This window comes from Apus apus, chromosome 7 (genome assembly GCF_020740795.1).
Source record: "Apus apus isolate bApuApu2 chromosome 7, bApuApu2.pri.cur, whole genome shotgun sequence".
In the NCBI taxonomy this organism is placed as follows: Eukaryota; Metazoa; Chordata; class Aves; order Apodiformes; family Apodidae; genus Apus; species Apus apus.
The window spans coordinates 6,765,851-6,784,270 of NC_067288.1; the positions used below are offsets into that span (position 1 = coordinate 6,765,851).

Below are 18,420 nucleotides of genomic sequence, written 5' to 3' on the forward strand. Positions count from 1 at the left end.
GACACGATCAGCTAAAGCCCCTTTACTCCTGGACGAGCATATCCGCTTGGGTTTTAGCGCATTTGCAGGCACGGATTCACACCTTTAGGTGATTTGCCTTAATTCTCCCCAGGCTCTACGTGTGAAAAGCCCTTGGTGGGCGAGAGCCTGGCTGGGTGCTCGTTCTGCATCACGGCCGAGCCTGGGGTTTCACCCGTGGCTGCCACACACGTCAAGTGGGTGCAGCCTCCCTCCTCCTCCTGCCTCCCCAGCCCCTAGGGCTGGGGCACCAGCTGAGATGTCCTATGGATTCAGAGGATGTAGACAGCAGACCCTTTTCAGGATATCCCTTGCAGCCTGGGAGAGGAGCTGCTGCAGGGGTGAAGCTGCTGGTGCCGCAGTGGCACCTGCCTGCTGCCGTGGGGTGCTTTAAAGCAGCAGACACACCAGGTACTGCAGAGGGACCCACACCGTGTTGGCAGATGTAGCTGGCCTCCCTGAAATCAATATCCGCAAATCCCCAGCTCCTGCCTTGCCCTGGTGGCTGCCGGTGCTGGGGGTAGGTACTGGCCAGGAGCCTGACACACTGGCTCCATCCTGGGGCATGCAGGGCTTGGACCCCCTCCCTGGGGCCAGGGCGTCCCAGGGGCACCACCACCACCTGCCCCTGCACCGGGACCCCGCAGGCCACAAAGCCCCACATTGTTGTGACAGCAGCTGGACGCAGAGTGACAGGGACGCCTGGATCCCTTCGACACGGCGGGGTGTGTGGCCAAGGAGAAACCTGCTGTCAAGCATCCCCGTCCCGTCCGGCCCCGTTCAGTCGCAGTCCAGGGTCACCCTGTCCCATCCCGGAGCCCTGGGTTCCTTTCCCAGTGCTGCCCCTGTGCCTGGGGCCGGGCGCTTGGCCGCCGCACCAGCTGCCGGCAGAGAAAAGAGGAATTATGTGACAATGGCGGCGGAGGAGAGCCAGGCTGGTGGCTGATGAATAATGCAACGGCTTCGCTTTCGAGAGGAGCAGATTTCCTGTTTACCAACACCCGGGCCCAGCCTGCTGGGTGCCGGTGCAGGGGTGCAGCCCCCCGAGCCCCCCAGCCGAGGGTCCTGCCATCCCATTCACCTCCCCTGAGATCCTCTCCCATGTACCCGCTGCCTGCAGCAGCGCCGTGGGGCAGGATCCGGCCATTCGGGCACAGAGGGGCTTCCCCTGGTGCAAGGGGGTCCGCACCCCACCATGGGGCGTGATTTAGAGTGAGCGAAGCCGGCACTGCAGCCCGGGCATCGCTTCACGGCTCCCTGAGCATCCCTTTGCAGCCGCGGCAGCCGGAGGGAGTTTTGACATGGGCGTTTCCATGGCAACGGAGCAAAATGGCGCCGGGAAGCAGGAGGCTGCTGGGCACAGTGGCAAGGCAACCTGCGCTGCCGGAGCGGGAGGATGGGCTGAGGGTGCGGGGGCTGTGAGCGCATCTGCTCACCCTGCAGGTGCGGTGGGAGATGCCCGAGCCCCTCTGCTGGGGCTGGCCCTGTGACCAGCACCCTCAACTGCCGCCCCAGGGCCACGGCGTAGTGGTGGGGGGACAGGCTGTCCCGTGATGCCACGCCGTGCTATGCCATGCATGCCATGCTGTGCTAGCAAGGCTGCCAAGAGACCTGCCTTCCTCCCTGCCCTCTCCTGCCTGCCGTCTCCACTATCTCTGCTCCCCTAGGGCCTCTCGCCCTTGTCCCCCCACCAAGGTCTCCCGTATCAGGCCTGTCGTCCTGGCTACTTAATCTGGGTTTCTCAGTTACCCCATCTGGAAAAAATGTGTCTAAGAATACCCAGTGCTGGCACGGGGCTTCCCAGGGCGGGGGGCTGCTGCCAGCCCCCTCTGCACATTCCACCAGCCCCTGTACCCTCCTCCCCACCTGGGCACCATCCCACCAAACCAGTTCCTGCACAGCTGGGAGTGTGGCTGCTTCAGCACTGGGGCCAGGCTGCTGTCAGGATGCAGCTGGTGGTCTCTTGCCCAGAGCATTTTGTGTCCTCAGACACCACTTGGCCACCCCAAAGGACCACGGCAACCAGCTGTACGCCCCTCTGTGGCCACACAGTCTGGCTCTTCCACCAGCCTAACTGTGCCAGGTTGTGTGTGTGTGTCCAGAGTTTGAAAGCACCCCGCCCAGGTGCTCCCCTGTCCCTAAAAGAGGGGGCTAAGTGTCCCCCAGCTGCCTCTAAAAGAGGGGGCAAGATGGCTCCTGTGCTTGCTCTGTATCTCACATGGACCCTGGGGATAGTGACAATGGGACCCCCTGGTCCTCTGTGTCAGTGTCTGCTCCCAGGAATACAGGAGTCACCCAGGGACAGGCAAGATGGCACTGCTGCTCGGCTGTGCACTGGAGGGGACATAAACTCACAAGCCACATTGCTTAATAGCAACCTTTTAATTTATTTTTCCCTAGGAAAAGGGAATCCTGAGCACTTGCATCCTTTGGGCTTTCAGAGATGGTGAATAGGGCGGGGGGGGGAGGGTTTCTCCACCGGCGAGCACCGTGCACCTGCCACGCTGGGCACTGCGCCGTGCCCAGCCATACCGAGCAGTGATGTGACTTGCCGAGCCGTGCCGAGCCGTTCCGAGCCGTTCCGGGCCGGGCAGCCGCTCGGCGGGCAGCCCCGCCCCGGCTCCCCCTGGGCGGCGGCGGGGCCAGTGGGCGGGGGCCGGGCGGAGCGGGGCGCACGGCGCGGCTCGGCTCAGCACGGCACGGCTCGGCTCCGCTCCGCTCTCCCGTCATGGCATCCAAGTGCCCGAAGTGCGACAAGACCGTGTACTTCGGTGAGCGCATCCCCGGGGCCCGGCCCCGCATCCCCCCTCCCCGAGCCGGGACCTTCCCCTCTGTCCCGGTCCCCCGTCCCCGGAGCCGGCGCTCATCCCCTTTCTCAAGACCCGGTACATCCCCTTGGTCCTCGCCTCCCGCCCGGTGTGTCCCCGGGGCCGCTGCCCCGAGCCCGGCGCATCCCCGGTCCTCAGACCCCGGTCCCCAGTCCCCGCTCCCTGACGGGGCGCACCCAGAGCTTCTCTCCCTGCTTCCCCTTGGCAGCTGCCGCTTTGTGCCCCCCGGACCCCACCCCTGGGCTGTCCTGAGGGATGTTGTTGGCTGGCCCTGTGGCGGGGTACATGGAGAGTGGGTGGCAGGGGGGCCCCGGGGACCCCGAACTGCTGCCTGGGCTGAGGAGCTGAAGCAGGGGGTGAGAAGCCCCGGCTGGGGTGTGTGCCCGCGGTCTGTTTTGGTGCTGGCGGGGGCTGTAGGGGAACCCAGCCCATCTGACACGGTGGGGGTGCTGTGTCGGGGGCTGCCATGAGCTGGGAGGTCTCTTGGTGTGGAGGAGCAAGCTGTGGCAGGTGCAAACAAAACGTTCTCCCAGCCCATTTGTTCCCGTTCCCTGCAAACCTCGCTCCAGATGCGTCGCTCACCCCTCCCCGTCTCGCCTCTCACCCAGCCCTCGGCGGGCTGCTCCCAGGTGGGCGAGCTAATGAATGGTTTGGGCTTTCTACGGGACTTTCTCAAAGGCAGCGTCTGGCCTCGGAGGTCCATCTCGGCGTGCCCGGGCTGGGTCTGGGCAGCAGCGAGTCCCTGCAGGTCTGCAAAGGCCGTGCGTTGGGTTGTGGCTGGTCGGGATCTCTGGGAACCGTTGCTGGGGTGTCTCCCGTCAGGCGTCCCGGGGTGAGCGCCGCCGCCCAGGTTTCAGAAAATGCCGGGGGCGGAGGTGGGATCCCCTGCCTTGGTGCCTCCCCGCCGCTCCCCGAGGAGGCTGCCCCAGCCCGCTTCCCCCCTGCGTGGTGATGCCCAGCTGGGAGCTTCCCGGGAAGTGACCTGACCCCCCCTGACCCCAAGGTGGGCATCTCTGGGGCTGCACTGCAGGCTCAGGGTGGCTCTATGGATGGATCCAGCTCTCCAGCCTGAGCTGCCTCCTGGGACCTGCTGGTTATAGTGTCCAGCTGGCCTGGCCCAGTGCTGCCTGCCTGTACCCCTGCCTGCTTGTCTCCCTCTGGTGCTCCAGGGTCCAGCCCCTGCTGTCTCAGCATGTTTGTTTGGTGGAGAAATACCAAAGGGTCCGGATGGTGCTTGAGTGTTTGAGGCATTGGTGCTTTCATTCCTTTCCGGCCATCTCCAAGTAAACACAGAGAAATAGGAATTTGCTGTCTTCCTCCTTTAAATAAACCTATTTCTGTGGGGGTGGGAAGGGCTCAGCCCCTTGAATGTCTTTCCTTGTGTGAATCTTTTCCTTTTTAAGCAGAAAATAGCATGTCCAGCCAGCCAGCTGGGCACTGCTCCGGGGTCAGAGTCACTCCTCTTGCTCCAGGGACAAGCCTGCCCTGTGTGGGGGGGGTGGAGGGGGCTGGAGCCAGGCTCAGGGACCCTTGCCTTGCTGCCAGAGGAGGCCAGACTGTGCCAGGAGGTGAAGTGCCAGCTCCCAGCAGTGCCTGCTCTCTTTCTCTCTCCCCATGTGCCTGGGGGACTTGTGGGTCTCTTGGGGATGTGGTCTGCGGGGAATAGCTGTACCCGGTGCCCCCAGCTGTGTGCCAGCTCTCACTTCTTAGCTGGGTTTCTGTACCTGTAGTGGTTGATGTCCAGGTCTCTGCTGCTCCTTGGCGTCCCCATTCCTGCCCTCCTGAGGGACACTTGGCCCTGTGGGCAGGGAGGAGGCAGGTGACCGGTAGCAGGGGAGTGGCAGCCCCCATCACACACCTCCCCACAGGGACCATGTGGCCCCCACTGCCCTGTGAGAGGCTGGGAGGTGAGCTGAAACAGGAGCGAGCCAAAAACTTATCTGTTTTTCGAGCCGAGATAGGCTGGAGCACGTCCTTACTGACGCCTTGAGCATTTCCTTGAGGAACCGCCCAGGCTCTGGCAGAATAAACCCCCGTCCGTTTATTTAATGCTTAGAAACTGGATGCAACCTCTGAGCCGTCATTCCGGGCTGTGGCTCCTGGGGCTTCCTCCCGATGGACCCCGGGGTTCGCTGGGAAGGCGATGGGAGCACTGCTCCCGGGCTTTGGTAACGCTTTTGAATTCCTCGGCTGGCCCGAAGCTTAACGGAGAGGTGATTCATAAAGCCCCGCTTGTTCGGGAGCGCTCCTCGCCCGTGCTGAATGAAGGCTGGCAACTATAACTTCTCGAATGCCTGGGATTGCAGCCCTGGGTCATGTGTCAGAAATGCCACCGCGTCCCGTTCCCGGCCCCGCGCGGTGCCTGAGTGGCTGACCAAGGCCAGCAGTCCTGGGTACCGATGGAAAACTCATTTCCAGCCTGCCTGTTGCTTCACGCTCCCTGGAAAAATCCAGCGGGCTCCTCCCTGTGCAGTCAGGAGGATGTGGGCGTTTCCTGAGCTACAGAATGAACTTTTTTCCTTTAAAAAGCATAGGGAAATACAAAAATAGTTTTCTGGCTTTTTTTTTTTTTTTTTTTTTTAAGCAGGCTGAGGTCTGTGACATTGTTTCCAGGAGGGGCTGGGACTAACTTTCCCGCTTTGGGGAGGCTGGAGGGATGAAGTGAATGTTTAACTGGCAGAGCAGAGCTGTTGGCGGCTGCCGGGGCTGGTTCCCACCCCAGGCTGGCAGGTGGCTGCGGATTGGGGTTGGGATTGGGGTTGGGTTGTCTCTTCTGGCAGGAAGCGCCAGAGGGACCAGAGTCACCTGCAGCCAAACAGCCGCACTTTTCCCCAGCTCCCTTTTGCGTCGCCAGCTTTCAATGAGTTTTGCAGGGTCTCCGGGAGCCCTGGCCAAGCCTTTCCGCCTCCTGTCCTCTCTTCCCAGGGAACTGCGGGGGATCACAGCAGCAGGGGGTTTCCTGTTTTCCCATCCCGAGCACAAGGCAGGCGAAAGCCCCAGGGATGTGACAAGCACACGTGCAGCAAGGTCTGCTGGCAGGTTGCTTTCGGGGAGCTCTCTGCACATGCCGGGGTGTCTGCGGGCTGGCAGGAGGCTGCGGCGCTGATTGTTTGGGAAGGGGCATCCTGAAAGCACGTGGGAGTCATCCAGTAGCCCCGAGGCTTGTCCTGGCTGTGTCTGCGGCTGGAGCAGCAAAGCTGCTCTCTCGGGATGGTTTGCCTGTGGGGTGCCAGAGGGGGACTAAGGACATGGACACGGACACATCCAGCTGGGAAGCAGGGAGGGTACAAGGCTCACATTCTCAGAGGGGCCCACAGCAGATGCCTGACACATCTGTCATGCTGATGTCCCGAGTGTGCTGCAGGAGAGGGGTGCAGCAGGATGCGGGGGTGCAGCGAGCTGTGGGGTACTCTCCCTGCAGGGTCAGCCCTGCAGAAATTCAAGCTGCAGAAGCTGCCCTGCAATTAATAAGTAACCGCTGTCCTTGGCTGAGTGCACTGCCTGTTGGGAGCCAGTGGCCCGCCGGCAGCAGGGCAGGAGGAGGAGGAGGAGGAAGGCTTTACTTCAGTTACAGCCATCCCTAACAAAGGAAGCGGCTCTTTAAGTGCAGCCGGCGTGGCATGTCAGCCTCGGCCCGGCCCGGCCTGCCAGCACGAAGGCTGGCTCGGGTCACTGCCTGCTCCCATGTCTCAGGGCAGCTGCTCTCGGAGCCTGCTTGCAGACCTTGCAGAATGGTAACTAAGGTTGCATTGGGTCTCTGCTCCCCACGCAGGGCCTTGCTGGGGAGGGGATGCCTCTGCGGGAAGCTGAAGGATGGGCTGATTCGCGTTAGCTTTTCCCTCAGGAAAATAGTGAGAGATGTAGAAAATTATCCATGGGAGGGCGGGACGGGGTGGTGTGAGGTCTCGGCCCCCTCGCTCTCTGTGCACGCTGTGAAGCTCACGCTTTGCTGGAGTTGCTGGGGCTCCTGCCTGGATGCCTGGGTGCTGGCATCTCATGTGCATGTCCCCAGGCAGTCACCTGCCTTGCAGGTGCTCAGGTCCAGGGCTCAGCTACTGTGGGACACAGGGATCCACGTAGATGTGCCCACAGGGGTTGTGCCAGGGGTTTGGTTTGTGATGGCTGGCTCTGCTGTCCTGCTCTCTCTGTACCACTGAGGGCTTGGTGGCAGCTCACTGCAAGCCTGGTTGGTCCTGAGTGACTCAGTTTGGTTTCTGTTTATTGGAACTCTGCACCCATGTCTCAGGTCCTAGGCAGGGCTTGGGCAGAGCTCCTTATGTTTCCGTCATCCCTCCCTGACCCTGGCAGGAGCAAAGGGATGGGGAGAGGAGAGGTGATGGGACTGGAAAGGAAAGGCAAGGAAAGGCGGAGCATGAACTCGCAAGCAAGTAGTAATGGAAAATCTGTCACTGCAATGTTGCAATTAAATACAAAGCCTGGAGCGTGTGCCGTGGTGCCACTTTTGAGTGCCGTGGTGGGGTGGTGGTGCCCATCGCTCCTGCCAAGGGGCTGGGAGGTCCTAAAGCAACCAGGGAGGTGATGGTGGGGGACAGGTCCTGGCAGGAGGTGGGCAGAGCTCTTCCACCAGCCTCCTGTGCACGTGCTGGTGGGGCGTGCTGGTGCTGCTGCCCCCAGGGAGATTTGGAGCATCCTTTCCTGCTGGCATCTTTGTGTTGCCTACATCCCTAGGCCAAACCCGGCTGGGAGCTGGTTGTGCCCTGTGCCTGTGGGGAGCTGGCAGGGTGGGGGGATGAGGAGCTATAGGGAGGTGAGGAGCCGTGGGGCTGGAGGGGTCCTGCCATTTGCTGAACATCCTGCCAGCAACCCCTCCCATGTGGGTCTGCTGGGTCTGCAGGAAGGGAAAGCAGCTGATTCCTTGGGCTCATCCCTGGCTGAACCCAGAGCCTGGCATGAAGCACTGCTGATCTGCTCCCAGTACAGCCACAGCTGGGCTGCCCAGCCTCAGAGCCGGAGGGGTGCATCCTCTGCAGCTGCTGTGTGATGAAGTACAGCAGCCCTGTGGAAAATGGGGAGGGACTCGCTGGAGGCTGCCCTGGCCCTCCGAACCAGCGCGGGAGGTTGAAGGCTCATGGCCAGGAAAGTGGCTGCAGTAGGTGAGGTTTATGTCAGGGAAGAGGCAGAGAGAGGGTCGGAGCCATGCCAGATACCGGGGCTGTGGCTGGAAATCAAACGACCCTCACTTGTGCCTGTGTGATTTGGCTTCCTAGGTAAAAGGAAGGGCTAGAAAGGTTGGAAGTAAGGCCCTGAGAAGCAGGACCCCCCTCTTGGGGTATTCCTCATTTCCCACCCCTGGCTGCACTCCGTGGTGAGGCTGTACTGAGCTGGCTTTCTCGCACACTTGGAGGGAGCCCAGCAAGCAGGCGGCTCAGGGCCGGAGGGATTGCCTCGCCTTGCTGCGGGGGAGCTAAATATATACATCTTGGCCACAAAATCACAGTGCGGCGTCACCGTCGGCAGCGGCTGTGCGACGGGGAGAGGAGCTGCCTGGCTGTGCCCATGGATGGCAGGAGAGGACAGGGTGGGGGACATGGGAAGGCAGTGTGGACATTTCCCAGGGGAACAGTGGGCTAGCTCAGCCCGTGACACAGCCTGGCATGGCATGGCAGGAAATCCTCAAGCCTTCCTGCTGCCATTTCCATCTCCCAGCCGTGCTGCAAGGGGATGGGGAGAGGATCAGGCTGCCGGCTTTGTTTCCAGCCATTTACCAGGCTCGTTCCCTGCTCTCATCCCTCTTATTAATTCCTTTGTGCCTGCGACTGCTTTGAAGCGTGTCTGCAGTCGGCCTGCCAGCATCCCTCTCCTCCAGGAATGCCTGTTGCCGTGTCCCTGTGGGAATTTGGCATCTTTATTGCCAGACTGGGCTTTGTCAGCCCTTCTCCACGTCCTCCCAGGGCTCAGTGGGGTGGATGGGGCACAACCCAGCCCTTAGCAGAGACGCAGCTATAGCTACAGTTGCTTTTGCTGAATAAGCCTCTGGCTGGAAGCAGAGCTGACGTCAGGCCGTGGAAATACCTGTGTAAGGGCCTGGAGCCAGCTTAGCACAGCCCCTGGTGCTGAGGCTGGGAGGAAGAATGCTCTCTTCCCACCCCAAAAAGATGCACCCACGTCTGGCCCATGCCAGCTGCCTTGCCTGGGCACGGTGGGTAATTAAGGGATGAGCTGCCTTTTCTCCAGGGTGTGGCTGCTGCTTCGGCAGCCCCCTCAGATGCTCTCCTGCTCCTGGCCTCAGATTTTCCCTGGCTCTTATGGTGTCCCTTGTTGATGTGAGCTGCACCACCTTGTGCAGTGCAAAGCCACCCCACGGCTCCATCCTGCAGCTAGCCATGAACCCAGCTGTGCCCCCACATCTTCTCCATGGTGGCATTATCCTTAGGGGAGAGATTTATTATCCATGGGCATATGGTGCCCACCCATGGCAAGGCAGGTAACCCAGGGCAGGCAAACCCTGAGTCATGTGCCTTTGGCAAAGGCCAAATTCCTGCAGCCAAGTACCCTGAACTCTGCCATTCCCGGGGGTGCCCCACGTCTGGTTTAGGTTGAGGGGAGCATCTTGCCATGGGCTGAGTGTGAAGGTGTGGGATCCAGCAAGTGGGGCAGGGCACGCGTGTGCTCGGTGTGGTGCTGAGAGGACACGGGTGCTGGCATGTCCCTTCCCGGCGTGGCTTGGCGTGGCGCTTGGTGTGATGTGTGGCTGAGTGCAGCCTGCACTGGAGCCCTTCGCCATCCCAATCTCCCGGTTCAGAGCTGGATGGAGCCCAGGGAGTTGAGGGGTGTGGACTGGGGCTCCCCACAGCAGCTGCCTGGGGGTCTCTGCTGCAGTGGGAGGACCTGGCCAGAGGTTTCTCCTCTGGAGCTGATGCAACGGTGCAGCGCTGTGGCCGGGTGACAGGAAATCTGGGCGCTGGTGCTTTCCCCCCGCAGTGATTGATGCGGCTGCACGGCCACGGGCACGACGCCTCTGGCCTGGAAACGGGCTGGGGTGTCTCCAAGCTGCTTCCTCTGCTCGGCGCAAACAATGCTTGCCTGGAAAGGCATCCCGGCTGTGCCGGCCCCCGCCGTGGCCCCCGGGAGCCCTTGTTTGCAGTCGGAGGATGCCTGGCCCGCCTCTGCGTGGCATTTCCACCCACGGGCAGCCCCTGCCGTTCCCGGGCTGTCCCCGTGGCCCGGGAGCAGGACAGTACACCGGGCCCCCTTCTCCCTCCTGCTGCGTCCCCTGCCAGGGGCTGCGGGTGCCGGCGAGGTCCCTCTTGCTCTGCGTGGCCCGGGGATGCGCTGGCGGGGGTGGGTGGGGGTTGCATTCGTCAGAGAGCAGCGGGGATTTACAGCTGCCTGAATTATTACGGAGGGGGGCACGGCGCGGGGGCATGTCATCTCCTGGGGTCAGGAAGGAGCTGATGTGGGCTGTGGCGAGCTGTAATTGCAATGGCCTCCGGAAAACATCCACCGGGAGTTTCCTCCTTGCTTTGTAGCGAGGCCGTGACGGCAGGAGGGGGGTTGGGGGGGACGGTGCTGCAGCCCAAGCGCAGCCTGGCCTGGCTGTGCATCCGCTGTGACAAAGCCGAGCGGCTCTTTGGCCCCGAGCCTCTGGCTCGGCTTTCAGCCCATCACGCTCCGTTTCCCTCCCCGGTTCTCCCAGGGAGGCACCCATTACTGGCGAGGAGGGCTGGGGGGGATGCAGGGCTGTGAGGTGCTGAGACCTCTGTGTCCCCCTTGCTGTTGGGGAGCCCTGGGGGCAGCGTGCCCTGGCACTTGTCCTCTGCCCGCGGGGTGGCCGAGGGCTGCAGAGGAAGAGGAAAAGGAGGGCAGGGACCAGCCCTGGCCTCTGTCCCTGTGTGGTGCTGCCTGCTGCGAGGAGCTGGGGAAACACGAGCCCTCCGGAGCCCCCGGGCTTGGGGGCCAGCGGGGATTTGCCCTGGCAGCTTTGAGCAGGCAAGCACAGATGCCCGGCTGCGGTGGGGCATCCCTTCACCCTGCCCTCTGCACCCACCGGGGTTTTGTCTAACAGCCTGCACTCGTGTGTGGCATCACTGAGAGGTTGGTCCCCCAAGCCCATCCTTCATCTGCTTGCTTGGGCATGCTCTTGGGCCTCTCCTCTGCACCTCAATGTGATGGCTCTGGCTCTCCCCCCTCGTGCTGCCCCTCCACTGCCACTGGCCACCCCACTTTGTGCCAGGGCCGACTTTTTGGGTGGTGACAGCAGTTGTTTCAGCTTATCTTGGCACTGCAGCGTGGCCCGGACACAGCTGTTTGCCTTGGGAGGAGGGTGGCTCTAGAAGCCACGACCTGCCTTTGGGGAGCTCTTGACCCCCATCTCAACCTGATGCGAACAGGTGACATTTGGTGAGGTCTTCTGAGGAAAAAGGGCTGGGAAACTGCCCGTCACGGGGGAGGTCTCCTTGTAGAGCAGGACTGGGGTCCGGTTGCATTTTTATTTGCTTGTTAAATATTTTATTTGGCTCTTCTGATTTAGTTTTACGGTGGCTTTAATGGGAACATGCTGTTTTTCAGCTGTCTCTGCACATGTGTGGGGTGGAGGGAGGGTGAATGGGAATCAGTGTGGGACACGGGGCAGCACCCAGCCCCCAGGAGCTGGAAGGGAGCGGGGATGATGCGAGCCCAGGGTTGCAGGATGAGGACTGGCAATTTGTGCTACCTCTTGGCATGCTTCTGGAGACATACAGCTGGGGGGCCAGCCGGAGGATGTGCATTGGTGTCACCGGTCTCAAAGCATTTTCCTTCTCTGAATTCACCCATTAATGCTTTGAAACTGTTTTCGGTGCCAGCAGGGAGTTGCTCTGCAGGTTCATGGCACTCTGGGACACTGCAGGGATGATGCCTGCGTACCCATCCGCACGTCGCACCTGCTCCCGGGCTGGGAGTGAGGGGGAAGCACTGTTTTTCATGGCCAAACACCCATCCTTGATGACACTGGAGGCTGCCTGCCATCCTGTCCTCCCAGCTGGAGGCAGGCAGGTGTCCTGGGAGCAGAATGGGGGGACAGCTGTGGCTGAGGCTCCCCAGGGAGCGCGGGGTGTGCGTGGGGGAGGCATGACTAACTGGGTGGGGTGGGCATGGTAACACCAAATATTTGAATGGGAGTGGGGTCATGCCAGGTAACGTGGCAGATAAAAATAGATGCAGGGAGTAGAAAGGAAAACACTACTGTTGCTGGACTGGCATGTGGGAAAGGGCATCTGTGCCATGGCAGAGCCAGTGCTGGGCAGGAGTCTGAGGCTGGGGGGGGCCCATGGTCTGAATGTCCCCCGGGGACTCTGCAGGCTGCAGCAGAGCCTTCTCTGCAGCATGGCTGATTTACACAGAGTGCTGATGAGCAGCCCCATCCTGCGCAGTCCCCCATGGTGCCCAGAGCCTGGCTAACCCAGGGGCTTTAGCAGGTGCTGAGTGGTTGCTCACCCCTCTCTTGTGTCCCCTGCAGCTGAGAAGGTGTCCTCCCTGGGCAAGGACTGGCACAAGTTCTGCCTGAAGTGTGAGCGCTGCAACAAGACCCTGACCCCCGGCGGGCATGCTGAGGTAAGAGCTGCTGAGATGTTTGGGGAGGGGGAGATGTGCAGAGGTTCCTGTCAGGGAATCTCCAGGGATCTCTAGCACCCCAGGGATGGGGAGTTCCAGGAATTGGGCTGGGGCAAGTACCTGATGCCATGAGGATGGGCTGTTCCTGCGGCACACAAACCCTTTTGGGTTTGTAGTAGCTCACACTGCGGCATCAAAGGCCGCTGCTGCTGTGACCTGTGGTGCTCAGAGCAGTCCTGCACAGCCCTGGGCAAGCAGCACAGCTGTGCCACCCCAATGTGGGCTCCCAGGCAGCCTGTGGCAGGGCTCAGTGTGCCCCAGCAAGCACTTGAAGGAGCTTTGTGCACCAGGCAGGCTTGTTTGGGCATCATGCTGGCTTTGAAGGTCCGCAGGTGCCAAGAGGCTGGACTGAAGTGTGGTTAAAAACACCAAAAACTGGGGATGTGCATGTTGCCATGGCAATGCCAGCTGCTAGCTGAGCCCTGGTGCTTTGGGTGCCCTGGGGCTGGTGCTGCAGTGCCATGTCACCACAGCTGCTGGGTGCTTGGGAGCACAAGGGAGCTGTGCTGGCATGGCAGCTGCTCAGGGCTGGGAGCAACTGTTGTTTTTCTTGTGTGATGCCCCAGCTTGACACCCAGTGCCCTGGGTTTTGCACAGTGCTTGTCATGCCAGAGTGTCACCAGGTCTTTAGCGTGGTTTTAACACATGGCACAGCTGGGGAGCGGGCAGGGAGGAACAGCCATGCTGGTTGCCACCAGCCTGGGGGGGAAGTAGGGCTGGTCCTGCCAGGGAGGATGGGGCTGCGTGGGTGGATCTGTGCTTCAGGCTGGGTTAAGCCCGGGGGATTTGCTGCTTCTCCATATAAGGCTGGATTCTGCTCCCATGGGGGATTGGTGGCCAAGCCCCCACTGCCTGTGCTGACAGCAGGATTTGGCCCTTCCGTGCTTTCTCTCCCTTCTTTCAAGCCAGCATGTTCGGCTAGGCTGAAAAGGTGTCGCGGGGAGACCAGCTAAATGTTTACCCTCCCCTCTGGCGTGGCAAGGCTGCAAGCACACCGGTATTTATGCCTTGCAATACTTTGCAGCTGCCTGCTGCCAGCCCTGCCTGCTCCCTCCCCTGGCCTTGCTCCCAGCCCACTTCTTCAGCATGGCACCGATCAGGGAGCAGAGGGAAGGGACATCACTCCTGCTCAGCTCCTGCCTGGCCCCTTTTGTCAAGGTGTCCTTGCCTTGCAGCAGAGGGAGTGGAGATGGGAGCACAGGGCACAAAGCAGGGCAGAGATGCTGAAGGCGATCATAGAGTCCTAGAATTGTTTTGGTTGGAAAAGACCTTTAAGATCATCAAGTACAATCATTAATCCAGCTCTGACAAGTCCACTGCTAAACCATGTCCCTCAGCACCACATCTTTTAAATAGATCCAGGGATAGTGACTCCACTGTTGTCCTGGGCAGCCTGGTCCAGCTCCTGACAATCCTTTTGGTAAATAAACTGTTCCTAATATCCAATCTAAACTTCTCCTGGCACAACTTGAGGCCATTTCTTCTTGTTCTCTCACCTGTAACTTGGGAGGAGAGATCGAACCCCACCTTGCTACACCCTCCTTTCAGGTAGTTGTAGAGAGCAATAAGGTCTCCCCTCAGCCTCCTTTTCTCCAGACTAATCAACGCCAGTTCACTCAGATGCTCCTCACAGAACTTGTTCTGCAGACCTTTTACCAGCTTCGTTGCCCTTCTCTGGACACACTCCAGCACTTCAATGTCCTTCTTGTAGTGAGGGGCCCAGAACTGAACACAGGATTCAAGGTGCAGCCTCATCGGTGCCAACTGCTATAGTCCTGCTGGTCACACTACTTCTGATACAAGCCAGGATGCTGTTAGCATTCTTGGGCCATGGGGTGGCTCTGTGCCAGAGGACGGGGTCCCAGTGGGTTTTACACACAGGGCAGTGAGCGTGGCAGCTGGCCCCCTGTCTCAGCCACAATCACTCTTTCTTTTCCCTTGGACTCAGTTCCCACTGGCTGTGGGGAGCTCTGGGGCTTATCGCCCGCTCCTTGCCTTCCTGTGATAATCACCCCAGCTGATAGTGGGGCTGATAGCAGCTGGGCTGGGACCAGCACCCACGCAGGGTCTCTGGTCCCAGGCCAAGGGGAGGGGGGAGGCGCAGCCACGGTGCTCTGTGTGCCTCCTAACAGCCTGACTGCACAGGATGCTTAACGGGCAAGGGGGTGCCTGGCTGGGTCCTGGGGCTCCCCGCTGGCCCCCTGGGGCCCAGGGGTGCCTCTCAGCTGAACTGCTGCAGAATGCTGGTGCTCCAGCCCTGGGCTACAGCCTGTGCAGAACAGCTGGAGTGTTTGATGCTGGCCAAATCCTTGAGCACTTGGGTCGGGTTAGGCTGTGGCTAGCAGCCCATCAGGCATTTTGGGGCACAGGCATGGTGGTTTGGAATACCAGTGGGGATGGAAGCGATCCTCAGGGAACCATCGTTGCTGCTTGGCATCCTAACACTCCTCTCTCTCCCCAGCACGATGGGAAGCCCTTCTGCCACAAGCCCTGCTATGCCACGCTGTTTGGCCCCAAAGGTACGTCCGTGCTCCCCCCGTGCCTGTGCAGCTGTGCCCGGGGCTGCAGGAGGGGCCAGGTCCCCCCTCCCCACTGGCTGGGAGCTGTGGCCCTGAAAGCAGCAGTCTAGCATGGGCTGAGTGTTGAGCCAGCACTTTGCAGTCCCAGCCCTGCTGTCCCCCTGTGCAGAGGGAGAGCAGAGCTGCTCCAGGGAGGAATGGAGGAATCTGTCCTGACAGCTGGCTTTTTTTTTTTTTTTTAATACATATTTGAAAAACAAATTTCCATTCTAACAGAAGGTGGAGTCGCTCTCCTATCCCAGCCATGGCTGGAGAAAGCCTGGGCCAGGAGAAAGCAAGTTGGTGGGGCCAAGATGCATGTGTCTCCAGTGTCCCTGTGGCTCAGTGGGGCTGGGGGGTGTGGGACAGGGGACTAGGGGGAGGTTGGAGACCCCGAGTGCTCCCAGGCTCCCACAGCCTCTCTCTGCCCCACTGCAGGGGTGAACATTGGTGGCGCCGGGTCCTACATCTATGATAAGCCACAGATTGAGGGACAAACCGCTCTGGGACCCATCGAGCACCCAGTGAAGGTGGAGGAGAGGAAGGTGAACGCTGCACCACCCAAGGGGCCCAGCAAAGGTGAGGGGCGGGGCAGGGCAGGATGTTCAGCCGGACCAGAGCCCCTGCGTTTGGCGAGGGGTGCGGGGCGGTCCTGGATGAGATGTCCCTCCTCTTCCCACATCCACTCCCTCTCTTCTTCCAGCCTCCAGCGTCACCACCTTCACTGGGGAGCCCAACATGTGCCCACGCTGCGGCAAGAGAGTCTACTTTGGTAAGGTGACAAATGGGCAGTGGGTACCTGCCCCGGGGTGGCACGGTCCCACAGTGCTGGGGCTCTGCCTGGGCCACACAGAGGGGCTGGGAGGGGCGTTTGGCTCAGAGGTAGGGTTTTGGGCACAGACAGATGTGCCCAAGGAGCCTGCAGTGAGGTCCTCTTGGAGGAGCTCTTGGGTGCAGGCCTTCATCTGCATCCTGTCCCCTGCTGTCACCTCCTGGGGGGGTGGCATGGGCTTAATAGCTGTCCTTGGCCACCCTCTGTCACCTGCAAGGCAGCAGAAGGGTGGCAAAGCTGCAGGATGCTGCGATGCACAGGGCTGCCTCAGGATTTTGTATGCAGAGATGATGTCCCCGTTGGCATGTGTCCTGGTGTGACCCTCCCACATTGTCCCTGCTCTAGCCGAGAAGGTGACTTCGCTGGGGAAGGACTGGCACCGCCCCTGCCTACGCTGTGAGCGCTGCAGCAAGACGCTGACCCCGGGGGGCCACGCTGAGGTGAGGATGTCCTGTCCAGTTCCAGAGCCTGGGCAGAGTGAGTGGGGAATGCCAGCAGAGCACGGCTGGGCTGAGCTGTGCCATGCTGGGGGGTAGCTTCTGCCTTTTTGAGAGGGCAGGGCTGATAGGAGCAGCTCCTGCAGCCTGGGGGTGATGGAGTGTGGGTGTCTGCAGGGGTTGAGCAGAGTGTGAGAGGTGCTGAGCCAGGGGGATGTGTCCTGGGGACTGGGCTTTCCCTGCCCTGTCCCTGGTGACCTGCTTCTCTCTCTGCCTTGTACAGCACGATGGACAGCCCTACTGCCACAAGCCCTGCTATGGGATCCTCTTCGGGCCAAAGGGTGAGTGCCTGGGGTGGGGAGCCAGTCTGGGGGCACATGCCTCACCTGGGTGGCTGCTCTCAATGCCACCATCCAGAGTGGACATCTCCCTGGAAATGCCACCTTCCTGCCCGGATCCTCACCCTCCTGCATCTTCCCCTGCACAGGCGTCAACACTGGAGCTGTGGGAAGCTACATCTACGACAAAGACCCTGAGGCGAAGAACCAGCCCTAGACAGCATCCTCCTGCCCCCCAGCCTGCTCTGTGCCCCCTTACTAACCTCCTGCCGCAGCCGGAGAAGACCCTCGCCAGGCTGGCCACGGAGCTGTGCTCTCTCTGCGCTCTCTACTCTGGGCAGGATGGCCCTGCCCCCTGGGTTATATATCATAGTCTCTAATATAAGCTTCAGTGTTTAAAGGGAAAGGTAGAAGGTGTCTTTGGTGGTTCCCAATGTGCTCTGTCCTCCCCAGCCATCCCACCAGCCTCCCGAGCACGGGGGGCAGCGGGGCGGGTGTGGGGATGTCACCATGTGCAGGGGATGGTGGGTGGCACCTGAGGGGCTGAGAGTGGAGGCAAGGTAATGACAGGAGTCGCACCATGGAAGGGCTGTGGCCCATCTGGCAGCTCTCTCCTTCTCCTGGCCCTTCCTGGGCTCCATGCCTTGGCTCTCACTCTCCCTGGGTCGCATAGCTGACTCCAGCCACTGTTGGGTTTGTGGGGTCTGGCACCTCCCGCATCCCCATCCTTGCACTGCCAGGACATCCCTGTAGGTGCACCTGGGTGGGTGCCCAACCTGCTCAGCCAACTGGTTTGGGTTGTTGGGCCCCCAGCCAGTTCCCACAGGGCAGCAGAGTCCATGTCAGGGGGTACCCAGTGGCTGCAGCCTGGGGGAGTGGGCTGCTCCCTGCCTTTGGAGGGCAGAGCGCATTGGGCTGTCGGCTCGGCGGTGGGACACCCACCTGCTGCCAGAGCTGGAGGTTTCTCATTGTTGTTTATTTATAAGCAGTTGTAAATGTGCCCCTTGCTTTGGAGAATGACACGTGTCCCCCACTCTCACCCGTCCCCCTTGTGCACGCCCAGCCCCACTGCTGCCTAGGCAGCCAGGGAGGGGGCTGGTGCAGGGAACCCACAGGGTGGTGAGCCCTGGGGTACCAGCACCCCACTCTCCCTGGGCTCCCTGCACTGCTATGGGGCTGACTTTTGTTATTGCTGACAATAAAGGTTTTGAGAGATGTGTTGTGTGGCTCAGCTCTGGGTGGAGGCAGAGGAGCTGTGTGTGTCCTGCAGCATCCCTTCAGTCCTGGGATGGTTTGGGGACCCTGCTGCTATGGTCCTGCCACAGCTGGCTCCTCCTGGGGCCAGGCAGAGTGGCCTTAGCCCCAGCCAAACCCCAGCTGCCCGGGCCAGAGCTGCTTTGGCTGCTCCTCAGGCTCTGAGCAGGACAGGCTTGTAGCAGGCTGTGGCAGCCCTGCAGATGTATGTGATGGGATGGGCCGGGATCCTCCACAGCTTTGCAGGGTGGAAAACTAAAGTAGGGATGTTATGCAGCAGGGGACACTGTTGCCCCAGCCTGGGCAAGCTGAGCAGGCACAGCTCCTGAGCGTCGCTGCCTGTGGGAAAGCCCAGCTCGGTGATAGCAGGGCAGGAATGCAGTGTGAGGGCACAGACCACCTCCCCTCAACCTCTGGGAGCTGCAAAGTCCCAAGCCAGATACCAGCCCCACTGCCAGGCCTGGTTTTAGACATCCAGCTGATCCCCCTAGGAGTTCGGCGTCTGGAAAGCGAGGTACAGAGGCAGTGGCTGCCAAGGCAAAC

The 18,420-nt window shown here is 60.9% G+C and overlaps 1 protein-coding gene across 1 annotated transcript; it reads left to right on the forward strand.

The window, feature by feature from the left end:
• The first annotated feature begins 2,614 nt into the window (after positions 1-2,614).
• CRIP2 (cysteine rich protein 2) lies at positions 2,615-17,838 on the forward strand. The gene is made up of 8 exons (XM_051625314.1): positions 2,615-2,789; positions 12,304-12,398; positions 14,920-14,977; positions 15,455-15,595; positions 15,720-15,788; positions 16,194-16,288; positions 16,569-16,626; positions 16,773-17,838. Exons 1-8 carry the CDS (start codon positions 2,747-2,749, stop codon positions 16,838-16,840), a joined length of 627 nt encoding a protein of 208 aa, XP_051481274.1. The 5' UTR covers positions 2,615-2,746; the 3' UTR covers positions 16,841-17,838.
• The last annotated feature ends 582 nt before the right edge of the window (positions 17,839-18,420 follow it).

What these genes read in the sequence shown, in the direction of transcription:
- CRIP2 (XM_051625314.1), top strand. Translation starts at nt 2,747, where the DNA reads ATGGCATCCAAGTGCCCGAAGTGCGACAAGACCGTGTACTTCG. An exon ending in CGACAAGACCGTGTACTTCG is followed by an intron (nt 2,790 to 12,303) that starts GTGAGCGCATCC and finishes TGTCCCCTGCAG; the next exon opens with CTGAGAAGGTGTCCTCCCTG. An exon ending in CGGCAAGAGAGTCTACTTTG is followed by an intron (nt 15,789 to 16,193) that starts GTAAGGTGACAA and finishes TCCCTGCTCTAG; the next exon opens with CCGAGAAGGTGACTTCGCTG.